Here is a 20,464-nt window from a genome sequence, read left to right as displayed (position 1 = left end):
CCAATTTATTTATATTATTTTATTAACTTGAATATTCATTTTTACTGAAGATTGAAGTAAGCATTTTTGCCTCTATTTATTTGTTTTTGGGGGGTGCGACTTTTTCAAATTATCTGTCTATTTATTAATTGGGTGTGAGCTAAGAACCGTGGCAGTGTTGGACACAGCTTCAATATTTATTTTTTTTGGGGTGAGCACTTCGTTCATTGTTGAATTAATATTACTCTGGAAAAATGGAAGAAAGTTCCTATTAATTATTTATTATTTATCAACTACCACTGGAAATTAAAAAAAAGCTTTCCCACTATCTTTGACTTTATCATTTCGCAGCGGTTCATTATTAAGTTACGTGATCCCTTTTTGCTCGGGCGCTACGGCTGCGGACCAGTTTAGCCGTATTTATTTATTACCGTTGTCATATTATCACGTTACACTATTATACAACTTAAAACACCACTAATATTACATTAGGACAATAAGAATAAGCAATACTAATCTATAAGTTCACGCGATCCATTTTGTTCGAGAGCTTCGATCGCCGGCCGATTTGTTAGTATTTATTTATCTCTGTTCATATTATCCCATTATAAAACTTAAGACACCATTTATATACATTAGGACAATAACAGTAAGAAGCTATAACTTCCTTGGGAGGGCTCAGTTTTCTTCGTTTTATCGGTGGGGTTATCAAAGACTTTTGACATTCCACCCTATCATTAGATTCAAGCATTCACTTAACCCTTGTTCTTTTTTCTTCAGCATGCCCCACGAGATATTCGAAAAGCACAATGCCCTAATTTAGATTTAAATAAATCTATTCAGTAGAACTAAAACTCTCCAAATTTTAAATTATCTTTATTCACAAAATTTGTACTTGTGACTTTATGTTAGAAAAAATATGTGAAACTACATGCACCAACCCACAAATATTCACTCAAGGCTTCTCGGGGCAAATTAATTTTCTATTGAATTAATATTCTTTACTCTGTGTCGGTTATAATACGAGAGGGGAATAGGAATTCATCAAAAAAATCAGAGAGGAATAGAAAGTGCACACGGTTGTTGAGATGACATAAAGACGGACCTTATCATTCCTTTATATGATGATGTCGATGGAGAGTATCATGATCGTTCCTTTTAATTATGAAAAATGGAGACCACGTGTGCACAACGAATCACTTTTTTTTTTTCGTTTACATGGTAGTAATGAGGATTTCATTCATTACTTAGAAAGATGCACAAAAAGAAAAATGTTTAAAAAAAATTACTGGATGAAGCCAACAGTCGGAACCTCCTATGCTAACCACAAAAGAGAACATACAAGGTGAATAATCACCTAGAAAAATCAGCAAGATACACTGTAGAACAGCCTTCTAAAACCTTGATCGAGATCTCCTGCTGGCCAAAAAGGATCCCCAGTAAAGACTGGTCGAAGAGGATCCTCGTGTCCTTAAATCCTATTTCACTTTGGGTACTTTCTTTGGATTTTCACGAAAGCTCTCAAAATAGAGCTAAGCAGAAAGGGTTTTAAGCGCTCGAAATAGAACTAAATAGAAAGGGTTTTGAACGCTTGCAAAAGGGTTCCCCGCGACTTCCAAAGATAACAACGACGAATATATATTAACCTGAGGTCTAACACAACAATGAATTTATAAGGGAAGTCGAAAACCCAAATATGGGTGGTATACTTTTTTCATACGATGATTAGAGCTGGGTGATGCATGATGAATCAGTATGTTATACACAATACGCCTAGAAAGATTTTTTGAACACTCCGTGCAAGAATTGATTACGAACAATCGACCTATACAGAGGGAACGAAACAATGAACTTTGTCGTCCCACATTGTCGTCCGCTGGCTATTGCCAAAATCGAAGGAGGTGGAGAGATCCGACGGTATTGAGGGCTCGGCATGGCACTCTCCTCGTATTATATAAGAACCTTTTTATTGGTAATATTTCCGATTCGACAATGACATAAAATTATATGCATAATATTTCCGGTATTGTATTAATATTACTATGGAAAAAAGAATGAATGAATTTACCACGATTTTATATGCATAAGAATGCATTAATTAAAATTTCCAGTCTAATAATTACCCAAAAAATAAAAATATTTCCAATCTAATCATTCAGAAAGAGAAATATATAGTCCTTTCTGGTGAATGCAATGCATGGGGCCAGTAGTCTGTCTTATTTACTGAACCCTAATTTGGACTGAAGCCAGCAAAATTTTCACCAAATTTGAGTGAGTTGAGACTTAAGACTTCCGGGAGATCTCAGAACTGTCATCACCTCCTGCGTCACCCTGCCATCTGCCCAACCCTCACGTGATTAATTAAAAAAGCCGTAATCAAGCTTCTTCGTTCACTGATTCAAGTTATTCAAAGCCTTTTTTTTTTCCTTACATAAGTGTTTTATTCAAATCTTAGTAATGAAATAAATTTATATTGGGAGAATTCAACTCGGCTCCGGCGCGATTGTGAATTAGTTGAGCTCTATTTGACTTTTTAGATATTGCACACCAAAAACAAAAAAAAAAACATAGGTTGATGGGGAGTTTAACAAAAAAATAAAAATTATCGGTGCTAGTTATCGTCTATTAATTGTCTTATAATAAACTCAAGTATTGTCTAACTAGTAAATAGAGAAACAAATTTGTATCGTCGGAGAATTACATCAAAGTGACACATATGTACGTGTATAGTCCGATTCCATGTATAAAACTTATGATATAATGGTACGAGAGATAATAATGTGGCCTCATTGTTAACCCGTTGCGATAATGACAGCACCGGAGTACAGAGTAAAACATCATCGTTACTTTTTTTGTTAATCTTTCTGTGGGGCTTTTTTCTTTTTCTTTTTTTCGCCGGGGGGGTAAATAAAAGGATTTAGTACTCGAACAATTACAAAGACGCGTCACAAGTAACAGGTGATTTTGACTCAACAGACTCGTTGTGGGGACTGTTTGGTGAGAGATCTTGTCTTTTTCTGCCGCTTGCGAATTACGAATGTGTGATTTAGCATTTGCAATCAAATCATATATAAAGAGTCAATGACACTGCATGTTACGACCTTCCTTTAACAGGACAATGCACGTTACTCATGCTTATTGATACAGCAGAAGAAATGGTAAATTGATACCTAAAAAAAAAAGGTTTTGACGACCATGTCTAAAGGGAAACGGCCTCTGAAGCACAACTCATAGCCTTTGGTTGTGAAAAGATAAAATTTAGACCGAATTCCATCGTTTAGGGCCTCAAACGGTCATTTTGATGTTATTTAGGCGTTTTTATAATTTTAGAAAAAGTTTATATCTTTCGTGTAATTTAGGCGATTTAATTCCTATTTAAGCATTATAAAACCCTATGGTTTAATAGTTTTGTCTTTTAATCAATTAATAAAAATTAGAGCTTTTGTGCTGTTTGTCCATTTTCGAATTTGATTCGAGTTTGATGCAGGTTTCCTAGGAATTCGAAGAATCAATAGGAGATTGAAGGTCGTAGTTTCGGTATTCTACAGAATCAATGGATCTGTGACAGTTACTCACGTGTACGCTGCATCACTTATACACCGACACATATATGTACTTATATATATATATATATATATATTCGTGGACAATTATTGAGTGAAGCTGGTAATTTCTTCTGGGCAATTTTTTTCTTAGGTAATGCTGCGTTTGATTTGTTAGTGTGATTTTAGAATCATGATTTTGATTTTAACTTAACACACTACACAACAAAAATACACGTTTTCCAAGTCAAATTTATAATCTCATCTCATTTGTCATTTTCCACAATCAAAATCAAAATCAAAATCAAAATCAAAATTACTTTAACTCTGAAATCAAACGCACAAGTCTAATCAAGTCCATTCAAGCTTTGTCATCTTATTAAGAATCAAATCTCTTGATTGTGAATTCTCCACGTATATACAAGAATTGAAACCTAAATTTTATTTGAGGATTGATGAGACAGCAAGTTACCTAAAATCAACCCACATTGATTCTAGGCCATTATTTAGAATATTTGCCCAATTTACAAAGCTCTATTTCACACGCCGAAGGTTCACTTGGTACGTCGTATTACATAGAGGAACGGAACATGGGACGTCTATGAATTAGACATGATAAAGTTCTCATGTCATCTCACTAGCTATAGACAATCTCCCATGAATCTATTCTAGAATAATATAATGAAAGGTATATAGTATATGATTCATGCAAGACTACTAACTTGCAACATGCTGGACTCTAATGAGAAACCGTTCCATTGTTGCAGTAAATTCTCAATTGATTGGGAAACGGGTCGATTTTTACCTTTCACTGATAGTAATATTCAAAGGGCACCTTTCTTTTTTTTTCGGTTACAAAAGAAGTTCGTAAATATAATATAATGAAATAGTAATAATAATATATAATAAAAGGATATTGATAGTTATACTGAATATCGAATCTAAAATTTCTTAATTATCAGTCGAAAAGCGTGAATCACTACACTACACCTTATTTGATTGAACAGACACTGTTTAAATCATTGTGAGGTCAACTAAAATGAATTATATGTGTACGTGTGTGAGTGCGTGCATATATATATATATATATATAGAGTAAATTAATAAATTGGTTCTCCAGATATGTATGTCACATCAAATCTGACCTCAAAAATTTTTTTATATCAAATTAAACCTTGAGAGATTAAGCGTACATAAAATCCGATCTCAAGAAATTTTTTACATCAAATTGAATCTTGAAAGATTAAGTATATATCAAATTGAACCTTAAGAGATTAAGTGTACATCAAATCCAACCTTAAGAAATTTTTTACATCAAATTGAACATTGAGAGATTGTATACATCAAATTGGACCTTGAAATATTAAGTGTACATCAAATCCGACCTCAATAAATTTTTTACATCAAATTGAACCTTGAGAGATTAAGTGTACATCAAATCCGACCTTCCGTCAGAATGCCGTCAAAAAATGGATAGAAAAATCTGATCTAGCATTTAATTGCTGATGTGATATTGTTTGATTATTTTCTTTCATTATTTTTTATTATTCCTCATTTCTGTCTGGCTTAAAAAAAGTATTTCCTATAGTTCCATCACTTTTCAGTCGGAGGTGAGAAAAACTTCATCCTCCCGGCGTGTCCTCCTCGATCGATGGTGCTCTCGACGTAGACTCGCCAATAGTTGCCGCCGTAATCTCTCCGTCACTCTCTCTCTCCCCTTGCCTCTAACTCTCGAGAGCACCAGCGATTGAGGAGGACGCGTCGGGAGGAGGAAGTTTTTCCTGCCTCCGACTGAAAAGTGAGGGAACTGTAGGAACCACATTTTTAAGTCGGACAGAAATGAGAAATAATAAAAAAAATGGAAAAAAATCAAATAATGTCACATTAGCTGTTGAATGCCAGATCATATTTTTCCATCCATTTTTTGACGGCATTCTGACGGAAGATCGGATTTGATGTACATTTAATCTCTCAAGGTTCAATTTGATGTACACTTCTCCCAAGGTTCAATTTGATGTACACTTCTCCCAAGGTTCAATTTGATGTACACTTCTCCCAAGGTTCAATTTGATGTAAAAAATTTCTTGAGATCGGATTTGATATATACTTAATCTCTCAAGATTCAATTCGATGTAAAAAATTTCTTGAGATCGGATTTGATGTAACATGCATATTTGGAGGATTAATTTGTCAATTTACTCTATGGATATATAACCACGCTATGCACAAATTTCATTAAATTAACATACAAATACATTCTCTAATTGAAACTAAAAAAATTTCCAGAAAAATCTTGTCAATAGAATTTACCGTTTTATTTCATTTCATCTTCTTCTAAAATCAATAGATTTTATAAGACTTTTCATGATTAAGAAACTATTAATATTTACGCGTTAATTAGGAGAAATATTATTATAATTATCAAATGTTGTGGAAAAAAAAAGGCCTTTGGTTGATTTAGGTTTAGGTGAGGGAGAAAGAGAAAGAAAAAAACGGAGGGAGGGAGAAAACTCATAAAAAAATTATCTATATATTTCCCGCACAAAGTACGGGTTTTCGTCTCATGATTAAAGAAATAGAAAAAGAAAATCACCCAAAAAAAATTTTTAATAGGAAAAGACGGATTTGTCTTAAATTTTCTTCTAATTCATTGGTTCTATTTTTTTTCTAAATTATTAGTAAATATTCTTAAAAGTTAAACGTTCAATAAAACTTTTTTTTGTTACAAAGGGAAGTCTCGGTGAATATATACAATGAAATAGAAACTTTAATAGCTAATAAAAGAGTATTGGAATCCATTAGGAGAACCAAACTTACAATCTCTTTATTAATATGCGATAGATTACACTACACCTTTATTCTCTAAACTTTTTTGGTTCTCGTAGTGGTATAGATGCTAGCATTATATGTGGGTTTGGGATCTCAAACATTCTCGTTTGGTTTTGCAATCAAGATTTTAAAATTTTAACTCTACTCACTAAATAACAAAAATCAACAACACAATTATTATTTTTCTTTTTTTTCAATTTTTTTAATCATTCAATTCAATTTTTAATACTAAATTATTTCAACTATCCATTGTTTTTTTCACAATTCAACAACACAATCATTACAACTCAATTAAAATCAAAACTCAACTCATTTAACTCTAAAACCAAACATACCTAGAAACCTTTACGCTATTATCTTGTATTGAACAATTCTTAAGGAGTAACGGCTGGAAAATGGGAATATAAATTATATAAAATCGATGGTTTTCCCCATCTTATGAGGCATAATTTCCCGTACCGAGGAAATAAAATTAGGTGGACTGAGAAAAATTAACGGGGGAGAAAATGATTAATTAATTAAGAAGCTTTCACTGATGAAACGCATGATGACGATGATGATGATGATAATAATATTTATTATTATCATTATTATTATTATTATTATTATTATTATTATATGGATATAGATGTAATATTAATCCCGTAGGTCGCAATCGAATGGGGATGGGATGCTACGTGTTTATGTTGGGATAGGACTACCGCGTCCAACATTCATAGGACTCGTTGTTCGAGGGAGATTTCATGCTCTCTTCAACTAAAAATATAAGATCAGATCGTCTCGATCAGCATCTAAAGCAAATTCCATCAGCACTAACGAGCGATTATTATGGGTGACGACTAATAAAGTCCGCATGATTAAGTGCAGGTTAATCTTCGGCCTCGACTCTGTAGAAGCTTTTTCTATTTTCCAATCCCTTCTCTTAAAAATGAAGAATTGACCCCAAAAATTGGGATCGAAACGTGGGGAATCTGTTGATAATGCGCAGATAAGATGGCAGAAAAGTATACCGTGCAAATCTTAGGGCTTATTTGGTTTGTGGATACAATTTTAAAATCACAATTTTAACATAATTCTACCCACAACAAAACAAAATAACTCATACAAAGTCGCCCAATTTATACCACTTTTTTCCACAACAAAATAAAATAATTCATACAAAGTCAAACGGTGAGCCCCATTTATACCACTCTTTTTCTAAATCAAAATCTGATTTTAAAATCCTACTATAAAAACAAACGCAGCATTAATCATTCCTTTAGGTATTCGATTGCTGATTTTGTTCTCTAGTAAATAGTGATAGGTCCGGAACGCGGGACGGTTTAGAGAACTCATCGCCGTTGGATGGAACCTCCTCATTTAGCAGAAAGCGGGACGGTTTAGAGAAATCATCGCCGTTGGATGGACCCTCCTCATTTAGCAGGAGCCGCTACGGCCATAGGACGATGAATGTGCCAATATGCTACCATACCATCCCAGGACCATCGATATTTCCGGATTCCCGCTGGGAACATTTGCCAATTGACATTTCCCACTACACCTTCAAGATTCCTTAAACTATTGGCAATGGTCCATAAACATTTATTATGAAGACATCAGAGTTTCTCAGGATATCAAAAATACAAAACAACGGGAAATCATGGCAACGGGAATGTGGTAAATGGACGTCCTTCATGATATAAAAAAAATAAAAATATTTATGGTGTGCCGTTTATTTTAGATTTGCATTTTCACCGATAACATATGATCACCTGCCGTATAATCTTAATATTGCTCCCGGTTTTACTTTAACCAAACTAGAACCAAATCCCGATATAGGAGGATCCCAACTTGAGAAAATGAGTTGACAGTCCTGATCCACAGTAATGAGCCGTCCTCGGGCATAAGGAAATCGATCTACTGCCTTTCTCTCCTTCATCAAGACCGCTCTGGCAAAAGAAGCAATTCATTGTTGATGGGAAACTAATACATCACTTGGTTACATGAGATAGCCCCCACTCATGGACGGCAATCTGATCAGCATCAAACTACAGGAACATAGATTTCGAGATAATGAAATGATAAGATGTGTTTTGCTATTCGACAGCAACAATGTCACTGGACTTCTATCAAGAGCCATTAAGACAGACAGTGGGCCAATGCCTTATTTGTATCGTTGTTGTTCATGAATAGAGCCTCAGCAACTGTGCTCGAAGAGAACCCCATTTCCCGCAGCGCTGTGTAGCCATTTACAAACCCCTTCACCTGTTTTATCAAGACAGTATGAAATTCGCAACGAACATATGCCTGAATATACTGTAGTACAAGCACAAGCAATGCGCAGCATAATTCTAAAAGCCAGCCCACTCAAGCCGATCAAACTGGGCCAACTATAAATAAGAGCCTTGAGAGCTGGACCACTCAGGCTGACAAAAGTTATAAGCTTCGAAATGATTTCTTAGACCTTAAATTTACATAAATCATATTCTTAAATATTTTGTTTTATTTTCAGAAAAAATGGTTAGGCCACGGAATACCCAGCCGACCCATGAACCCATAGCTTTGATCGGCTCAGCATCTGGTCCAGCAGTGAAATATATGATGCAGCCTTAGTGACAAAAGAAAGTTCTTACGGGATGAACCAAACTTAATAGCTTTCTAAAGCAAAAGCAATGAGGACCTCAACATCGGGAGAAAGGACTTCTGCAGAACAGTTCTGAACCTCCAGTCTGAAAAGCAACTTCTAAGTTGCAGGTTACTTGTTTTACCAACACGATTGCGGATATGTTCCCTAAAATGCGTAAATTTGAGAGAACAATGAATTGATGTCGTAAAGCTCAAAAAGTACCTTGTTAGGGTCATCCCCATATTTTGCAACGGCAATTGAAACAGCTTCACGGTTAAGACCCATGGCAATGTACTTGGAAACTACGGGATCTCCAACAGGACCCTGGACCAACAGTTTTGCTCAATTTATGGCTCAAAACACAAATCCTTTTCCGCAGATGAAAATTTCATAAAAATAAAACATAGGTCCAAACCGAATGAACCAAGTGGGAGCCTTGAAGGGGGAATTATTACATCCAAGATCACATCAAGGGGCTAAACTGAATTATCTCATTTCTAATGTTGTACCAAGGAATGAAACTCTGCGAGCAAGGACTTATGATGCATCTAACACTGCATAAATTTGAGAGGACATGCATGAGAACAGGGGCTTAACTTAAACCAAAGTCCATGATATGGACGAGAGACAAGATTAATTACCAGAAACCTCTTGCAGTGACAAGCATATACTTCGAAACGACATCCCTTTTGTCATTGGCCAGATTATTATGTTCATAATACCTACCTAATCTATGTAAACAGATACTACTCTATAAGAGAGCATAATTTAGGCAAACATGAGAAAGAATATCTATTGTACCTGTGGCGTAATTGGTTGAGCAGTCCTTAGTGGTTGGTTTTCCATAGCAAGCTTGCCCCAGTTTGGGTTTTCCTTCTCCGCTTCAGCTAGAATTTTTCTCTCAAAATCAAAGTCGAAGTGAAAATTGCTTCGGGGTATTTCTCCCACATGAGGTGACATTTGGGGCTGCAAATGGAAATCAAAGTAAACGATAACTTGATAACTCAGAGAACAAGCAGGTAACTTAAAGAAATGAGTGATTACCACAATAATCTTCAGTACAAAACCCAAGACAAAACCATCATACAAAACCAAACAGTCGACATTTGATAAAAGCATAACTACGTCAAGCACATTTCACAGCTATATTTTCAAAGAATAATGAGCAATCTCTTTCGCTCACCATTTTCGAGATTTAGAAATCTCATTCCCTAGATGGAATAGATCAACTGCAATTAACTCCCATCAAGAAATATTTCTTATTCCTCATAAACAGTCGACATGCTCCCTTCTCCTTATGACATGGCATTGGCATCTCAGTAAAATCCCTCCTCTTTCAAACACCAAATTTCCATATCCTCGATATCATTCACATCCACTAATGTGAACATCAAAATAAATCACACCAAGGTCAATTATCATTCACCAAAGCTTGATCCAACAGAGACAATGTCAGGTGATTGCAATAATAATGTGACGAAAATCAAATCATTTAGATAAGCGAAAAACCTCCCTCTAGGAGCACCAACAATTTTCCAAAACACAGAGAAGGAAGATCTTTCTTTATATCCGATCAACATCTACAGAACATGCACAAAAAGAAGGAACTTATCTATACGAGCAAGAACTTCCAATCAGCTATTACTAGGCTTGAAAACAAGCTACCAGAGGGATATCAACAACAAGAACGGAATCACACTCACCGGAGGATTGATCCGGTACTCGGGTTTTACAGTAACCCTGATGCCCAATCCAGCTGCAATACCATCAATAAAAAACTCAGCTTGATTTTCAGTTTCAGAGCTGCTAATCCAACAAAAGATCGAAACTTCAATTCCATTCGTAGCAAAATCGAAACTTTAGCGATAACCAATCGGAATTTCCACATACAGAGCAATTAAGGACGGGCGAGAGCTTACTGGAAGAAGGGGGAGGTGGGTGAGCGCCATAGGGGCGGCCAGCCGGTGGAGGTGCCACGGCGGCGCCGTGCTGGCTACCCACCCGCGGGTACATCCTCTGTCCGTAGGACGGCGGGGGCGGCGCTGAAGATGACGGCGGTTGCGTGGGGGTCCGGTACAGAGGGAGGTGGCCTGCTTCCCGGAACTCGAAATCGTAGACCATCCGAGGAGAGAGAGAGAGAGAGGGTCAGAGGAAGGTCGAAGAAGCAGCCGCGTAAGCCGAGTGGTCGGAGTGTTGTCTGGTTTCGGAGGAAATGACGTTCGCTGGTGGTCGGAGAATTTTTGAGAATTTTTTCAGGAGTCCCTCGATTTTGAGTTTTTATAAAATTGAGTCCCTGCGGAAACTTTTATGATCAACCTGATAACGTGCTGTTTTGTTGTCCAGATTAGAAACGCACGGAAGATTCGTTGCCAAGCTTCGATCACCTCTAAGTACACTGGAAATTCTATGCTAACGCCGCGCTACGGCGCCCGCATCATCCAGGACGGTAAGATCTCTCACCGCGATGAAAAGGAAAAGGCAACAGGGAGATCCTACTATCAGGGGACCGAGACGGTGCGGGCATGGTACATATCACAGAGACATCATATACTGCGGGAAGTCAACTAACAATCTATCTTACAATAACAATCATCTACTAATTTACAGGATCACTAGTCAAATCATTATATACCGAAGTTAACAAACACATCACAACCCAAATATATGGTCGTTTGCCCCGAAGATAGCGGCATTAAACTGCCTCGTGTTTAAGTCGCTCCCATCCAGTGCTGAACCAAACCGATCGAGCCACTGGGTTGGGCTTGGGCTCTCGCTCTCCTCAACCCACTCTGAGGTCATGTCAATGTCCTCGAACTGAATCGGGTCAGCTTCCAAGAACCGCATCTGTTTCCCTAATCTGAGATTGTAGTTGATATAGATGAGTTCGTTCATTGTCTCCTTGTCGATCTTGTTGCGCTTCTCCGAGTGGATCTGCTGGAACGTGCCCCAGTGCCTCTCGAAGGTGAAACTGCTGCATACTTGGCTTAGGATTCTTATCGCAACTCTTTGTAGAGCAGGTGCAGAGTCTCCATATTGTTCCCACCAAAGTCCTGTACAGTAGATGGAATGATAACTAGATCAGCTAACCTTCTAAAAGCCAGAAAAAACATCAACAATACTACGCCTCCCAGCAGCTTGAATTGCACGAGCCCATCTGTTGTTAACAGTCGGGACTCGAGATTATCTTTTGCAATTCTAGATGGTTTTCAATGCGCCAAGTTGTATGAGCACGAGAGTGGCCAAAAGATAACCGTTGTGACCGACTCCTTAAAATTTTCTTAATATTTAAGCCCGTAGGAGGGCCCTAACCCCATGGAGAAACTGGAGGATGTACCTGGTGCAACCGTCTCCCTGGACTCCATTGCTAGGTTGCATCCAAACAGCCCCTGAGCTCGAGTGAATGTGATGATTTGATTGGTGAGGTCTCGCCTCATCTCAGGTGCAGGAAGCAGCTTCTCGAGGACTTTATAGAAGTCCCCTTTAATGGATGTGAGGAACTTGATCTCGGGATTATACTGGATACTCGGGTTCAAGAATGCTGCCGCAGCGTGCAAGGGTGTCAGCAGCTGCTCCCTCCACTTCCTATCGACAATGTCCAAGAACGTCTTGCACTTGTTCTCGTCCATTATATAGTACGTCCTAATTGATTCCTTTGCCCTTGTCATCAGCTCATATATGGAGCCCACAGCAGGCTTTCCTCCCGAAACCTCTCTAAGAGCTCGAAGGAAAGGCTCTGAAATGGCAACGCACTCTTCCATAGCTCTCCAGAAATCGTTGTCCTCGACTGTGGCAATACATGAAATGCTCAGTGACTTATTTGTGGTGTACGAGGAGTTCGTAGAATATTCAGGGCTGTTGAACAGTTGCTTTAGCTTGGACCTTTGCTTCAACATTGACTGCAAAGAGAGGAAGTTTGACACTGATTTTGTAATTCCTGTCCTAATCAGCTCCTGCCCGCCAGTGAACCTCTTCATCAGATCGAGCATCAAGGAATTGTTATAGATAACCTTCGTGATAGTCTGTGCCTGGGAGATGCATCTGTTCACCCAATCTACCCGAGAAAAGTCCTCCAAGATAAGATTCAAACACTGAGAAGCGCAGGGAGAGACAAAGATGGTCCCATAGTTCTGCAGGATATGGCTCACGATTCCAGTATAGTTCAAACTGCTGTCCACGATTATCTGCACAACATTCTCTGGGCCAAATTCTTGAATCATGGAGTCGAACAGATCGGCGAGGCTCTTGGTGTTCTTGAAGTACGAGGAGGCATCAACTGACTTGTGAAAGAATGTCCTAGATGGTGAGGAAACAAAAAAGTTTATTAGAGCTCTCGATTTATTGTCGGTCCATGTATCTGCAATTATAGTACACCCCGTAGTGGTCCACTCCTTCTCGATATCTTTGGATTGCAGGCTCACTTCAGACTTGATCTTTCCAAGCCAGGTGGTCCTCAAGGTTTCTGGAGAAGGAGGTATAAACCCAGGCCCACATTTTCCAACTGCATCGATCATCGACAGATATGATGAAGAACGGGCTACGCTGAAGTCCAGCTTATTCTCGAAAAAGAAGAGGGCGATACTCCTCTCTGCATTTTCTTGGTTGTTGAGGGAAGAAGACCCCATCGGAGAGATCGGCGAAAAAACTCTGTTCATTGCAGGGGAACCCTCTAGAGGCATGAAAACTTTATTTGCCGCATTACTCACGGGAGATTTAGCTTCGGGCACCGCCAACTTTTGCTTCTTAGTGGCACTAGGCGACTCCCTGACCTCTTCCTTGGTTGCTAGTATCGCTCTCACCCTATCAGTAACGTCATCCCGCACTTTGCTACACGGGTTCACGCCTTTACTAGGGAGCCGGGAGAGGTGATGCTTTAACCTACTAATGCCACCATTTAAAACTCTGAGGCAGAACTTGCATCTCACCTTGTTCCCATCTAATTTATCGGCATACTCCCAACAAACATCTTTCTCCCTCACCACTGCCAACAACACAAGGTTCTCATCAGAATGCTGGCAAAATTCGATCAAATGCAGCAAACAAAAGGCACAAACACGAACTTACTTATAGAGCAGAAACCTCCGTGCCCACACTAGCTGCAGATTCACCTGAATGGTCGCACACACAAATAGAAGAGGAGGATGTCACTAAGGTCATTCTGTATACAGAAAAGTTCAGATTTTTCAGAACCGAGAACACAAAGGTACGAGGAAGATCGGATTTTTAATTGACTGGCAAAGGTTAGACTGCACAATTGACTTACCCTTTTGTTTTGGATTGGAGAGGAATGGAGGGGATAGCCTCCATTTTCCCTCCATTTCTCTCCAGTCCAGACAAAGCCTGATCGTAACAACTCGAACTACAAATTCAGCATAGACATCGACAAAAGGAGAAGCCTTTCGTAATAATTTAGCATCTTTAACCGACAATTAAATTCACCATCTTCATCAATTTTCATTTCTGTGGCAGAGTTAAGGACATAGTACTAGTTGCAGCCATCGTCTCAGCAATCAAACAACGAGTTGGAGGATGAGAACTCAGTGCGAGAGTGACAGAGAGAGAGAGAGAGAAAATGGAACGAGAAGATAAATGGAAGCTTACGCAGAGAAAGGCCGAGAGAGAGAGAGAGAGAGAGAGAAGGTGAGAGATCTTCTCGACGGAAGGGGAGCAGCAGAGAAGAGGAAGCTGCGGATTATCGCGAGATTTTGGGGACGATTAGGGTTTCGTCATCATCGCTCATCTCTTCTTCTTCTTCCCCTTTCATTTCTCGATTATCATCCCCTCTTTTTCTCGTTCAATTAAAATATAATATCTCTTTTATTTCAATTAAAATATATCGCGGATCCATAAACGGCGCCGTTTATATAGGGGGAAATTTTTTTAAAAAAGAAAAAGTCGGAAGCCACTCTGTATATTATCAGAGCCAGGTTTCGATCCTGGGACCTGTGGGTTATGGGCCCACCACGCTTCCGCTGCGCCACTCTGATCTTGCTGTTAAAGTTTTCTTAAGATATATATTTAAAGCAGCTTTCGCTTCGCCATGTAAAGTTTGAACTTTTGATGCTGCTTCTGCAAGGAACAACAGCTCATCTTTTCCTCACTTCAATTCAACGCTTACATTCCCACCAACAGCTTTTTACTCTTCGACATTGAAGGGGTTATCAGTTTCATCAGCATTTGGAAGCACGGGACATGGGAAGAACTAGAGGCAAGAACCTCCTATTGATCATTTCTGCGATTCTGTTCCTGTCCCGAGAACTGGCTTTCCCTCCAGTTCTCGCCGACCTGGATGAAGACAAGCGTGCCCTGCTCGACTTCCTTTTGGGAACGCGTCACGCCCGTGCCCTTAACTGGAGACAGGACACTCCCGTCTGCGAGGCTTGGACCGGGGTGACCTGCTCAGATGACCGGTCTCGGGTAGTATCTCTACGACTTCCTGGAAGAGGACTCCGTGGACCAATCCCGCCCAACACACTCACCCGCCTCTTCAGCATTCAGGTCCTGAGCCTCCGGTTTAATTTCTTGTCGGGCCCGCTGCCCTCAGACTTCTCTGTCTGGGAGAACCTCACGGTTCTCGATCTATCCAATAATGGATTCAGTGGGAGCATTCCCGATTCTATTTCGAAGTTGACTCATATCGCGGCTCTGAATCTAGCCAACAACTCACTCTCAGGTGAGATTCCTGATCTCAACCTGCCTAACTTGAAGTGGATAAGTTTAGCCAACAATAAGCTCAATGGAACCATGCCAAAGTCGCTCCAGAGGTTCCCGAGCTGGGCATTTCTGGGAAACAATCTGGCATTGGAGGCATCAGATTCTGACCATCGCATAAAGATCGAAAAACTTGGTGAACCGGCACTGTTAGGGATTGCTCTGGGTGCTTGTGCGGTTGGATTTGCTGTAACCTCCCTCTTGGTGATTACTTGTTGCTCAAGCAACGGGGTTGACTATGAAACCTCATTGGATTCAAAGGGAGGCTCTTCTGGGAAGAAGCCGATTAAGCAGAATCCAACAAGGGATGACAAGATCATGTCTTTTGCCGGTTTCAGTTATTCCTTGCGGTTCAAGCACCTGCTGAAGCTGCCGGCCGAGGTGCTCGGGAAAGGCACATTTGGACATACATATAAGGCAGTTCTCAAGGACGGGAATGAGGTAGCGATTAAGTGGGTGGCGGAACTCAGTGTCGCTGCAGCCAAGTTCGAGCTGCTCATGGAGACAGTTGGAACGCTCCGTCATGAGAATATTGCCCCCTTGAGGGCTTACTACTGCTCCAGGGATGAGAAGATGTTAGTTTATGATTATTTCAGCGAAGGAAGCGTATCTTCAATTCTACACGGTATACATAATCTCATCTCCCGCTCTTTTAGTCCATTTTTGCTTTCTGGTCTTGCTTTCATTCAGTCAGTAAGGTCTACCATTGCAGGCAAAATAGCAGGTCGACAAAGCCGGCTGAGTTGGGAACGCCGAGTAAAGATAGCAGTTGGTGCAGCCAGAGGTTTAGCATATATCCACGCACACAATGGCAAAAGACTGGTGCACGGTAACCTGAAGGCTTCTAACATCTTCTTAAACACCCAAGGATTCGGGTGTGTTTCAGACATAGGGCTTACAACATTGATGAACCCGATGATGCCAGCATCACTGCGAGCAGCGGGGTATCGAGCTCCTGAAATGTTAGATGCTCAAAATGCATGCCAGGAATCGGATGTGTACAGCTTCGGGGTTCTTCTGCTGGAGCTTCTGACTGGAAAGTCGCCGACACACGCCGCAAAGGTCCACCTGGTTAGATGGGTGCAGTCGGTGGTTCGAGAGGAGTGGAGTGCGGAGGTCTTCGATCTGGAGCTTCTGAGGTGCCCTAACATAGAGGACGAAATGATAGGGATGCTCAAGATAGGGTTGGCTTGTGTTGCTACCACACCAGAGGAGAGACCGAAAATGGCAGAAGTCCTTGAAATGGTGGAGACCGTTTATCAAGCGAAAAGTAAAGATCAGCCGTCTGTCGATCAGAAAAGTCCATTTCATTTCCCGCAGGCATAAAAACTGAAAGCATATTCTCTACCGTTAGTTTTAAAATCCTCGAGCAAAGTTCTCCCTTGCTCGACAATGATCTAATCTCATTCCCCGTGGCTGATTGTATCGATAAAGTAACATGATTCCCATTCTCCTTTACTTACAAAAGTTCTATAACTTTCGCTCAACATTCCAAACAACAAAGGAAGAATCAGCTGCTCAGAAACAATTTACATCGATTATGTAAATCAAATTATCACGAAATGTATTTCGTGGAACAGTTGGTCGACAATACTAAGAAAATCTACCTCTCACACCTTTAAATACACTCTCCCCTCAAAAAATGAAAAAGTAAAGACAAAGGAAGCGAATCCACAAGTCTAGACACAATAATGAAATGGGCATATTCGAAATATGGTCACTGAAAGTGTGTTCCCAATCATCTATAGATCATCGAATTCCCAGTAGGGTATAGACGTAAACAGTATCCAAGTATACAAAGAGATTTACTTCCTCAAGATTCTTGTCTTCACGCCTCCTGAATATGAATGGATAAATAGTGTGAGTAACAATAGTGAATACTGAAACTCCAGTTCGTCTTGACAATCAATGAACATAATTAAATACCTTCGACCTCCTCGAACTGGACTTCCTTGACCAATTCAGCAGCTGCATTATACTCAAACCTGGAAAGGAACTCGATCCAGTAAGAGCAGTACTTGGGCATATGAACAGAAGAAACATTATGTAAAAGAGAAATAGGTCCGAGTTCTTGTACCCTTTGGAAAAGTTCACCTCGAGTTCGTAGTCGGATTTTGTGGCCTCGACCAATACAGTTACAATCTCTGTCTTTCGAGTACTTGCCATGAGTAAGTCGTACTCCGTGGGGACTATGATTGCAAAGAAGTTGTCACTTAATTCACTCAAACACATCTTCTCTACAGCTGCCAGAGCTATTCGCCGCTTGAGGGCATCAGTCTCGGGGTCAATAATATAAATTGCAAAATCGGTAATGAGTAGGATACGCCGTTTCATTTTCCCAGAACCAGTGAACTTCAGGACTTTGTCAGCAAAGAGAACTTGCTTATCTCCTGCAGAGTCCAGGAAATGGAATATATATAAGCATTACATATAGGATATGCAGGTGGAGTCAAAATTAAGTATGTCCACATGATATTCAAGTTAAAAGCCAATTCAGCAGAAGACGCATTGGATAAATCGACATTACAGCATATGTACTCAATCAAATCAAATGCAAAAATTATCTGGATTACTATACCCACAAGCAACTCTAAGAAGATAATGTTTACAACTCATCTTATTCATATGATTTATCCTGTGGGTTACCTATGCTGAAAGAAAGGTCAAAGTAGCAACTACCAACCCGTTTTTTTGCTTGAGGTAACATTGGCAATAAAAAAAGAAACTTAGAGCTAGTGCATAAATTTTTAAGAAGAAAACTAGATGCATCCAAATCTCGTGGAAACCAGTTTGCCATCTAAATCTAATATATCATAAAAGCTGTTGCCATCTACAAACATAAGCGTACGATCCAACCTCGAAAAGAACATAAAGCGATAAAGTTGACAGATTGAGTAAAGAGCTGTTGATGCTCATATTTTGTCATACAAAGAACCCCAAAATAAAGAAAATTATTATAAGAATTCAACTCATGCTACCAGTCTAAACTGGAGATGTGAAGGAAACTCTTGGTCGAACAAGATAGAGGTTCAACAGCATATGACAAATGCATCTATCAAGGATGAATTGGCAATAGAAATTGGAAAAATGCCGCCTTTTAGTAGCTCAGAGGGCGGAATTTCATCGTTCTGGAAGAGGATTTTGCATCAATAATAAGAATGTCACTGATACGAAATTGAGATGATATTGAAGAAGCAGATGTTGTTCACAAATGCTACACACATCGACAATTCAGGATCAAGGCTTTGCGAAAGTTTCATTAATGTGGCAATCACTCATCCTCCAAATCCAGACACTAAACTAGCTGAATAGAAATCATAGGAGCATAATTGACCTAAACATTCACAGCCTGAATTTCTGAAATTGATTCGTCAACTACAGCTAAATGCCACACATAAATGGAAAAGCAAACGATCAATTCCTAAAAGCCGCCATTAAATCGAACCAAGAAGCTCAAACCGAACCTTGTTTCTGCAGAATTTTCATCAGGGACGGATGCGAGGGCACGTCAAGGTAGTCTCCCCTGTATTCCCGGTGAAGGGACGCCTTCCTGCGGACCTTGAAACCCATGAAAGGCTCCTGATCATCGCTGACATTGCTATCTGACGGCCTTAACCTAAGGCTGTGCTCCTCCTCATCGTCCTCCGGGGCTCGTCTCCGGCGTCGTCGAACTTGGGAGGAGCCTGGGGCTCGTCGATCTGGACTCGCCTCTGCGATCTGAACCGGTAGTCCATCGCCGGTGACGGAGCGAGTTCGGAGCTCAAAACAAACGACGGTGGTCTGACAGGGCGAGTTGGAACTCGGGGCGATGACGATGAATGAGACTCTTCGATGACGGGAAACGTGCCCAAAATAGAAGCGGAGTCGGGTCGGAGAAAATGGTTCGGGTCGTATCAATCCTGTCGTGGGCTTGGACTCCTAAGGGCCCGGCCCATGAGATGCCTTGGGGCATGATGCTATTGCAACACAGCAAGACAATCGAAAGATGTTCTATTAATATTATTATTGTTATACGTATTGGGATTTTTATTTCTCAAACCTCATTTAGAAATTCTTCCATCATAGCTATTCGATTAAGGTCGGAATCATAGCCCAACTTAGTACACAATCGACCATTAATTAGCAAACAATTCATCGAACTATTAAAGTATCGAGAATGGGCAATGCCAATTCAATTACTGAAATACCTTTTTTTCTGTATTATATTGAAAGAATAATATTTTTGACATGATATATAGTTGTATTTCAATGCACATCAACTTAAAACATATTTTGGTTGGACAGAGACGTCGAAAACGGCTAATAGACTCAGTGAAAATTTTATTTATTGAATGTACAATTATTCTATTCCCAAATAAAAACCATTATTATACGTGGTTATATCCATTGATGAAAACAATAATAATAAGATAATAATAATAATAATAAGACCGGCTAAATATATGATATGTACGAGAATCGAAGTTGCACCAGATTTTTTTAATTTCATGGAAGATATTTTCATGTTAATCAGTGAATGGGAGTGAACGGCGCCGGTGACCGGTACAGTGGAGTGTCAGTGAGCGGGGGGGGTGGGGGCCCGCAACGGCTGAGATCGGTGACCGGCTGTCGTCGAGTCTCCGGACAAAACTCCACACGGGCCGGTTTTTTAAACAGCCCTTTTAACTCTACCGCCGGTTTTATTTTTATCAGCTCAGACTTATGTTCAAAGCTAAATAAATATAAATAATCTAATTAATTAATCAAGTTATAATTAATTATATATATCTGCATGCTCTGTTCGAGACGTAAAGGGTTAACA

General features: G+C 39.7%; 4 protein-coding genes and 1 non-coding gene across 11 annotated transcripts; 1 reads left to right on the top strand and 4 right to left on the bottom strand.

Annotated features, from left to right (window-relative positions):
• Nucleotides 1-8,029: 8,029 nt before the first annotated feature.
• On the bottom strand, nt 8,030-11,168 carry LOC116203754 (metacaspase-1B-like). Its single transcript, XM_031535656.1, has 5 exons — nt 10,875-11,168; nt 10,659-10,711; nt 9,757-9,921; nt 9,178-9,279; nt 8,030-8,594 (listed from the first exon to the last, which is right to left on the bottom strand). Exons 1-5 carry the CDS (start codon nt 11,074-11,076, stop codon nt 8,469-8,471), a joined length of 648 nt encoding a protein of 215 aa, XP_031391516.1. The 5' UTR covers nt 11,077-11,168; the 3' UTR covers nt 8,030-8,468.
• A 310-nt stretch (nt 11,169-11,478) lies between these two features.
• Nucleotides 11,479-14,748, bottom strand: LOC116203752. Of its 7 annotated transcripts, none has more exons than XM_031535654.1 (4): nt 14,554-14,748; nt 14,013-14,060; nt 12,290-13,933; nt 11,479-12,005 (listed from the first exon to the last, which is right to left on the bottom strand). In XM_031535654.1, coding segments are annotated over exons 2-4 (2,046 nt in total). In that variant the 5' UTR covers nt 14,014-14,060; nt 14,554-14,748; the 3' UTR covers nt 11,479-11,604. The 7 variants fall into 7 exon arrangements, with proteins under 7 accessions (XP_031391514.1, XP_031391509.1, XP_031391510.1 ...); XM_031535649.1 differs by having other exon boundaries at nt 14,017-14,060; nt 14,216-14,747; XM_031535650.1 differs by having other exon boundaries at nt 14,017-14,110; nt 14,554-14,747.
• A 119-nt stretch (nt 14,749-14,867) lies between these two features.
• TRNAM-CAU lies at nt 14,868-14,939 on the bottom strand. Its single transcript has one exon. It is a non-coding gene; the product is annotated as a tRNA-Met (tRNA).
• LOC116206231 (probable inactive receptor kinase At4g23740) lies at nt 14,894-17,298 on the top strand. The gene is made up of 2 exons (XM_031539045.1): nt 14,894-16,288; nt 16,376-17,298. Exons 1-2 carry the CDS (start codon nt 15,145-15,147, stop codon nt 16,987-16,989), a joined length of 1,758 nt encoding a protein of 585 aa, XP_031394905.1. The 5' UTR covers nt 14,894-15,144; the 3' UTR covers nt 16,990-17,298.
• On the bottom strand, nt 17,179-19,723 carry LOC116204407 (myosin heavy chain IB-like). Its single transcript, XM_031536479.1, has 5 exons — nt 19,703-19,723; nt 19,128-19,581; nt 17,741-18,053; nt 17,590-17,648; nt 17,179-17,500 (listed from the first exon to the last, which is right to left on the bottom strand). The coding sequence occupies exons 1-5, from the start codon at nt 19,721-19,723 to the stop codon at nt 17,469-17,471; spliced, it is 879 nt and encodes a 292-aa protein (XP_031392339.1). The 3' UTR covers nt 17,179-17,468.
• Nucleotides 19,724-20,464: the final 741 nt, after the last annotated feature.

Source organism: Punica granatum, chromosome 4, assembly GCF_007655135.1.
Source record: "Punica granatum isolate Tunisia-2019 chromosome 4, ASM765513v2, whole genome shotgun sequence".
Taxonomy (NCBI): Eukaryota; Viridiplantae; Streptophyta; class Magnoliopsida; order Myrtales; family Lythraceae; genus Punica; species Punica granatum.
This window is presented reverse-complemented; position numbering and strand designations above follow the sequence as displayed.

Excerpts from the sequence above, each read along its gene's own strand:
- LOC116203754 (XM_031535656.1), bottom strand. The coding sequence starts at position 11,076 with ATGGTCTACGATTTCGAGTTCCGGGAAGCAGGCCACCTCCCTCTGTAC. Across the intron at positions 10,712-10,874 it reads CCCACCTCCCCCTTCTTCCA|CTGGATTGGGCATCAGGGTT; the intron begins GTAAGCTCTCGC and ends ATGGTATTGCAG. Across the intron at positions 8,595-9,177 it reads ATGGGGATGACCCTAACAAG|GTGAAGGGGTTTGTAAATGG; the intron begins GTACTTTTTGAG and ends TTGATAAAACAG.
- LOC116203752 (XM_031535654.1), bottom strand. Across the intron at positions 12,006-12,289 it reads CAGGGAGACGGTTGCACCAG|GACTTTGGTGGGAACAATAT; the intron begins GTACATCCTCCA and ends TCTACTGTACAG.
- LOC116206231 (XM_031539045.1), top strand. The coding sequence starts at position 15,145 with ATGGGAAGAACTAGAGGCAAGAACCTCCTATTGATCATTTCTGCGATT. Across the intron at positions 16,289-16,375 it reads CGTATCTTCAATTCTACACG|GCAAAATAGCAGGTCGACAA; the intron begins GTATACATAATC and ends CTACCATTGCAG.
- LOC116204407 (XM_031536479.1), bottom strand. The coding sequence starts at position 19,723 with ATGGAAGAATTTCTAAATGAG. Across the intron at positions 18,054-19,127 it reads GAAAATTCTGCAGAAACAAG|GAGATAAGCAAGTTCTCTTT; the intron begins GTTCGGTTTGAG and ends TGGACTCTGCAG. Across the intron at positions 17,501-17,589 it reads CCAGTTCGAGGAGGTCGAAG|GAGGCGTGAAGACAAGAATC; the intron begins GTATTTAATTAT and ends ATTCATATTCAG.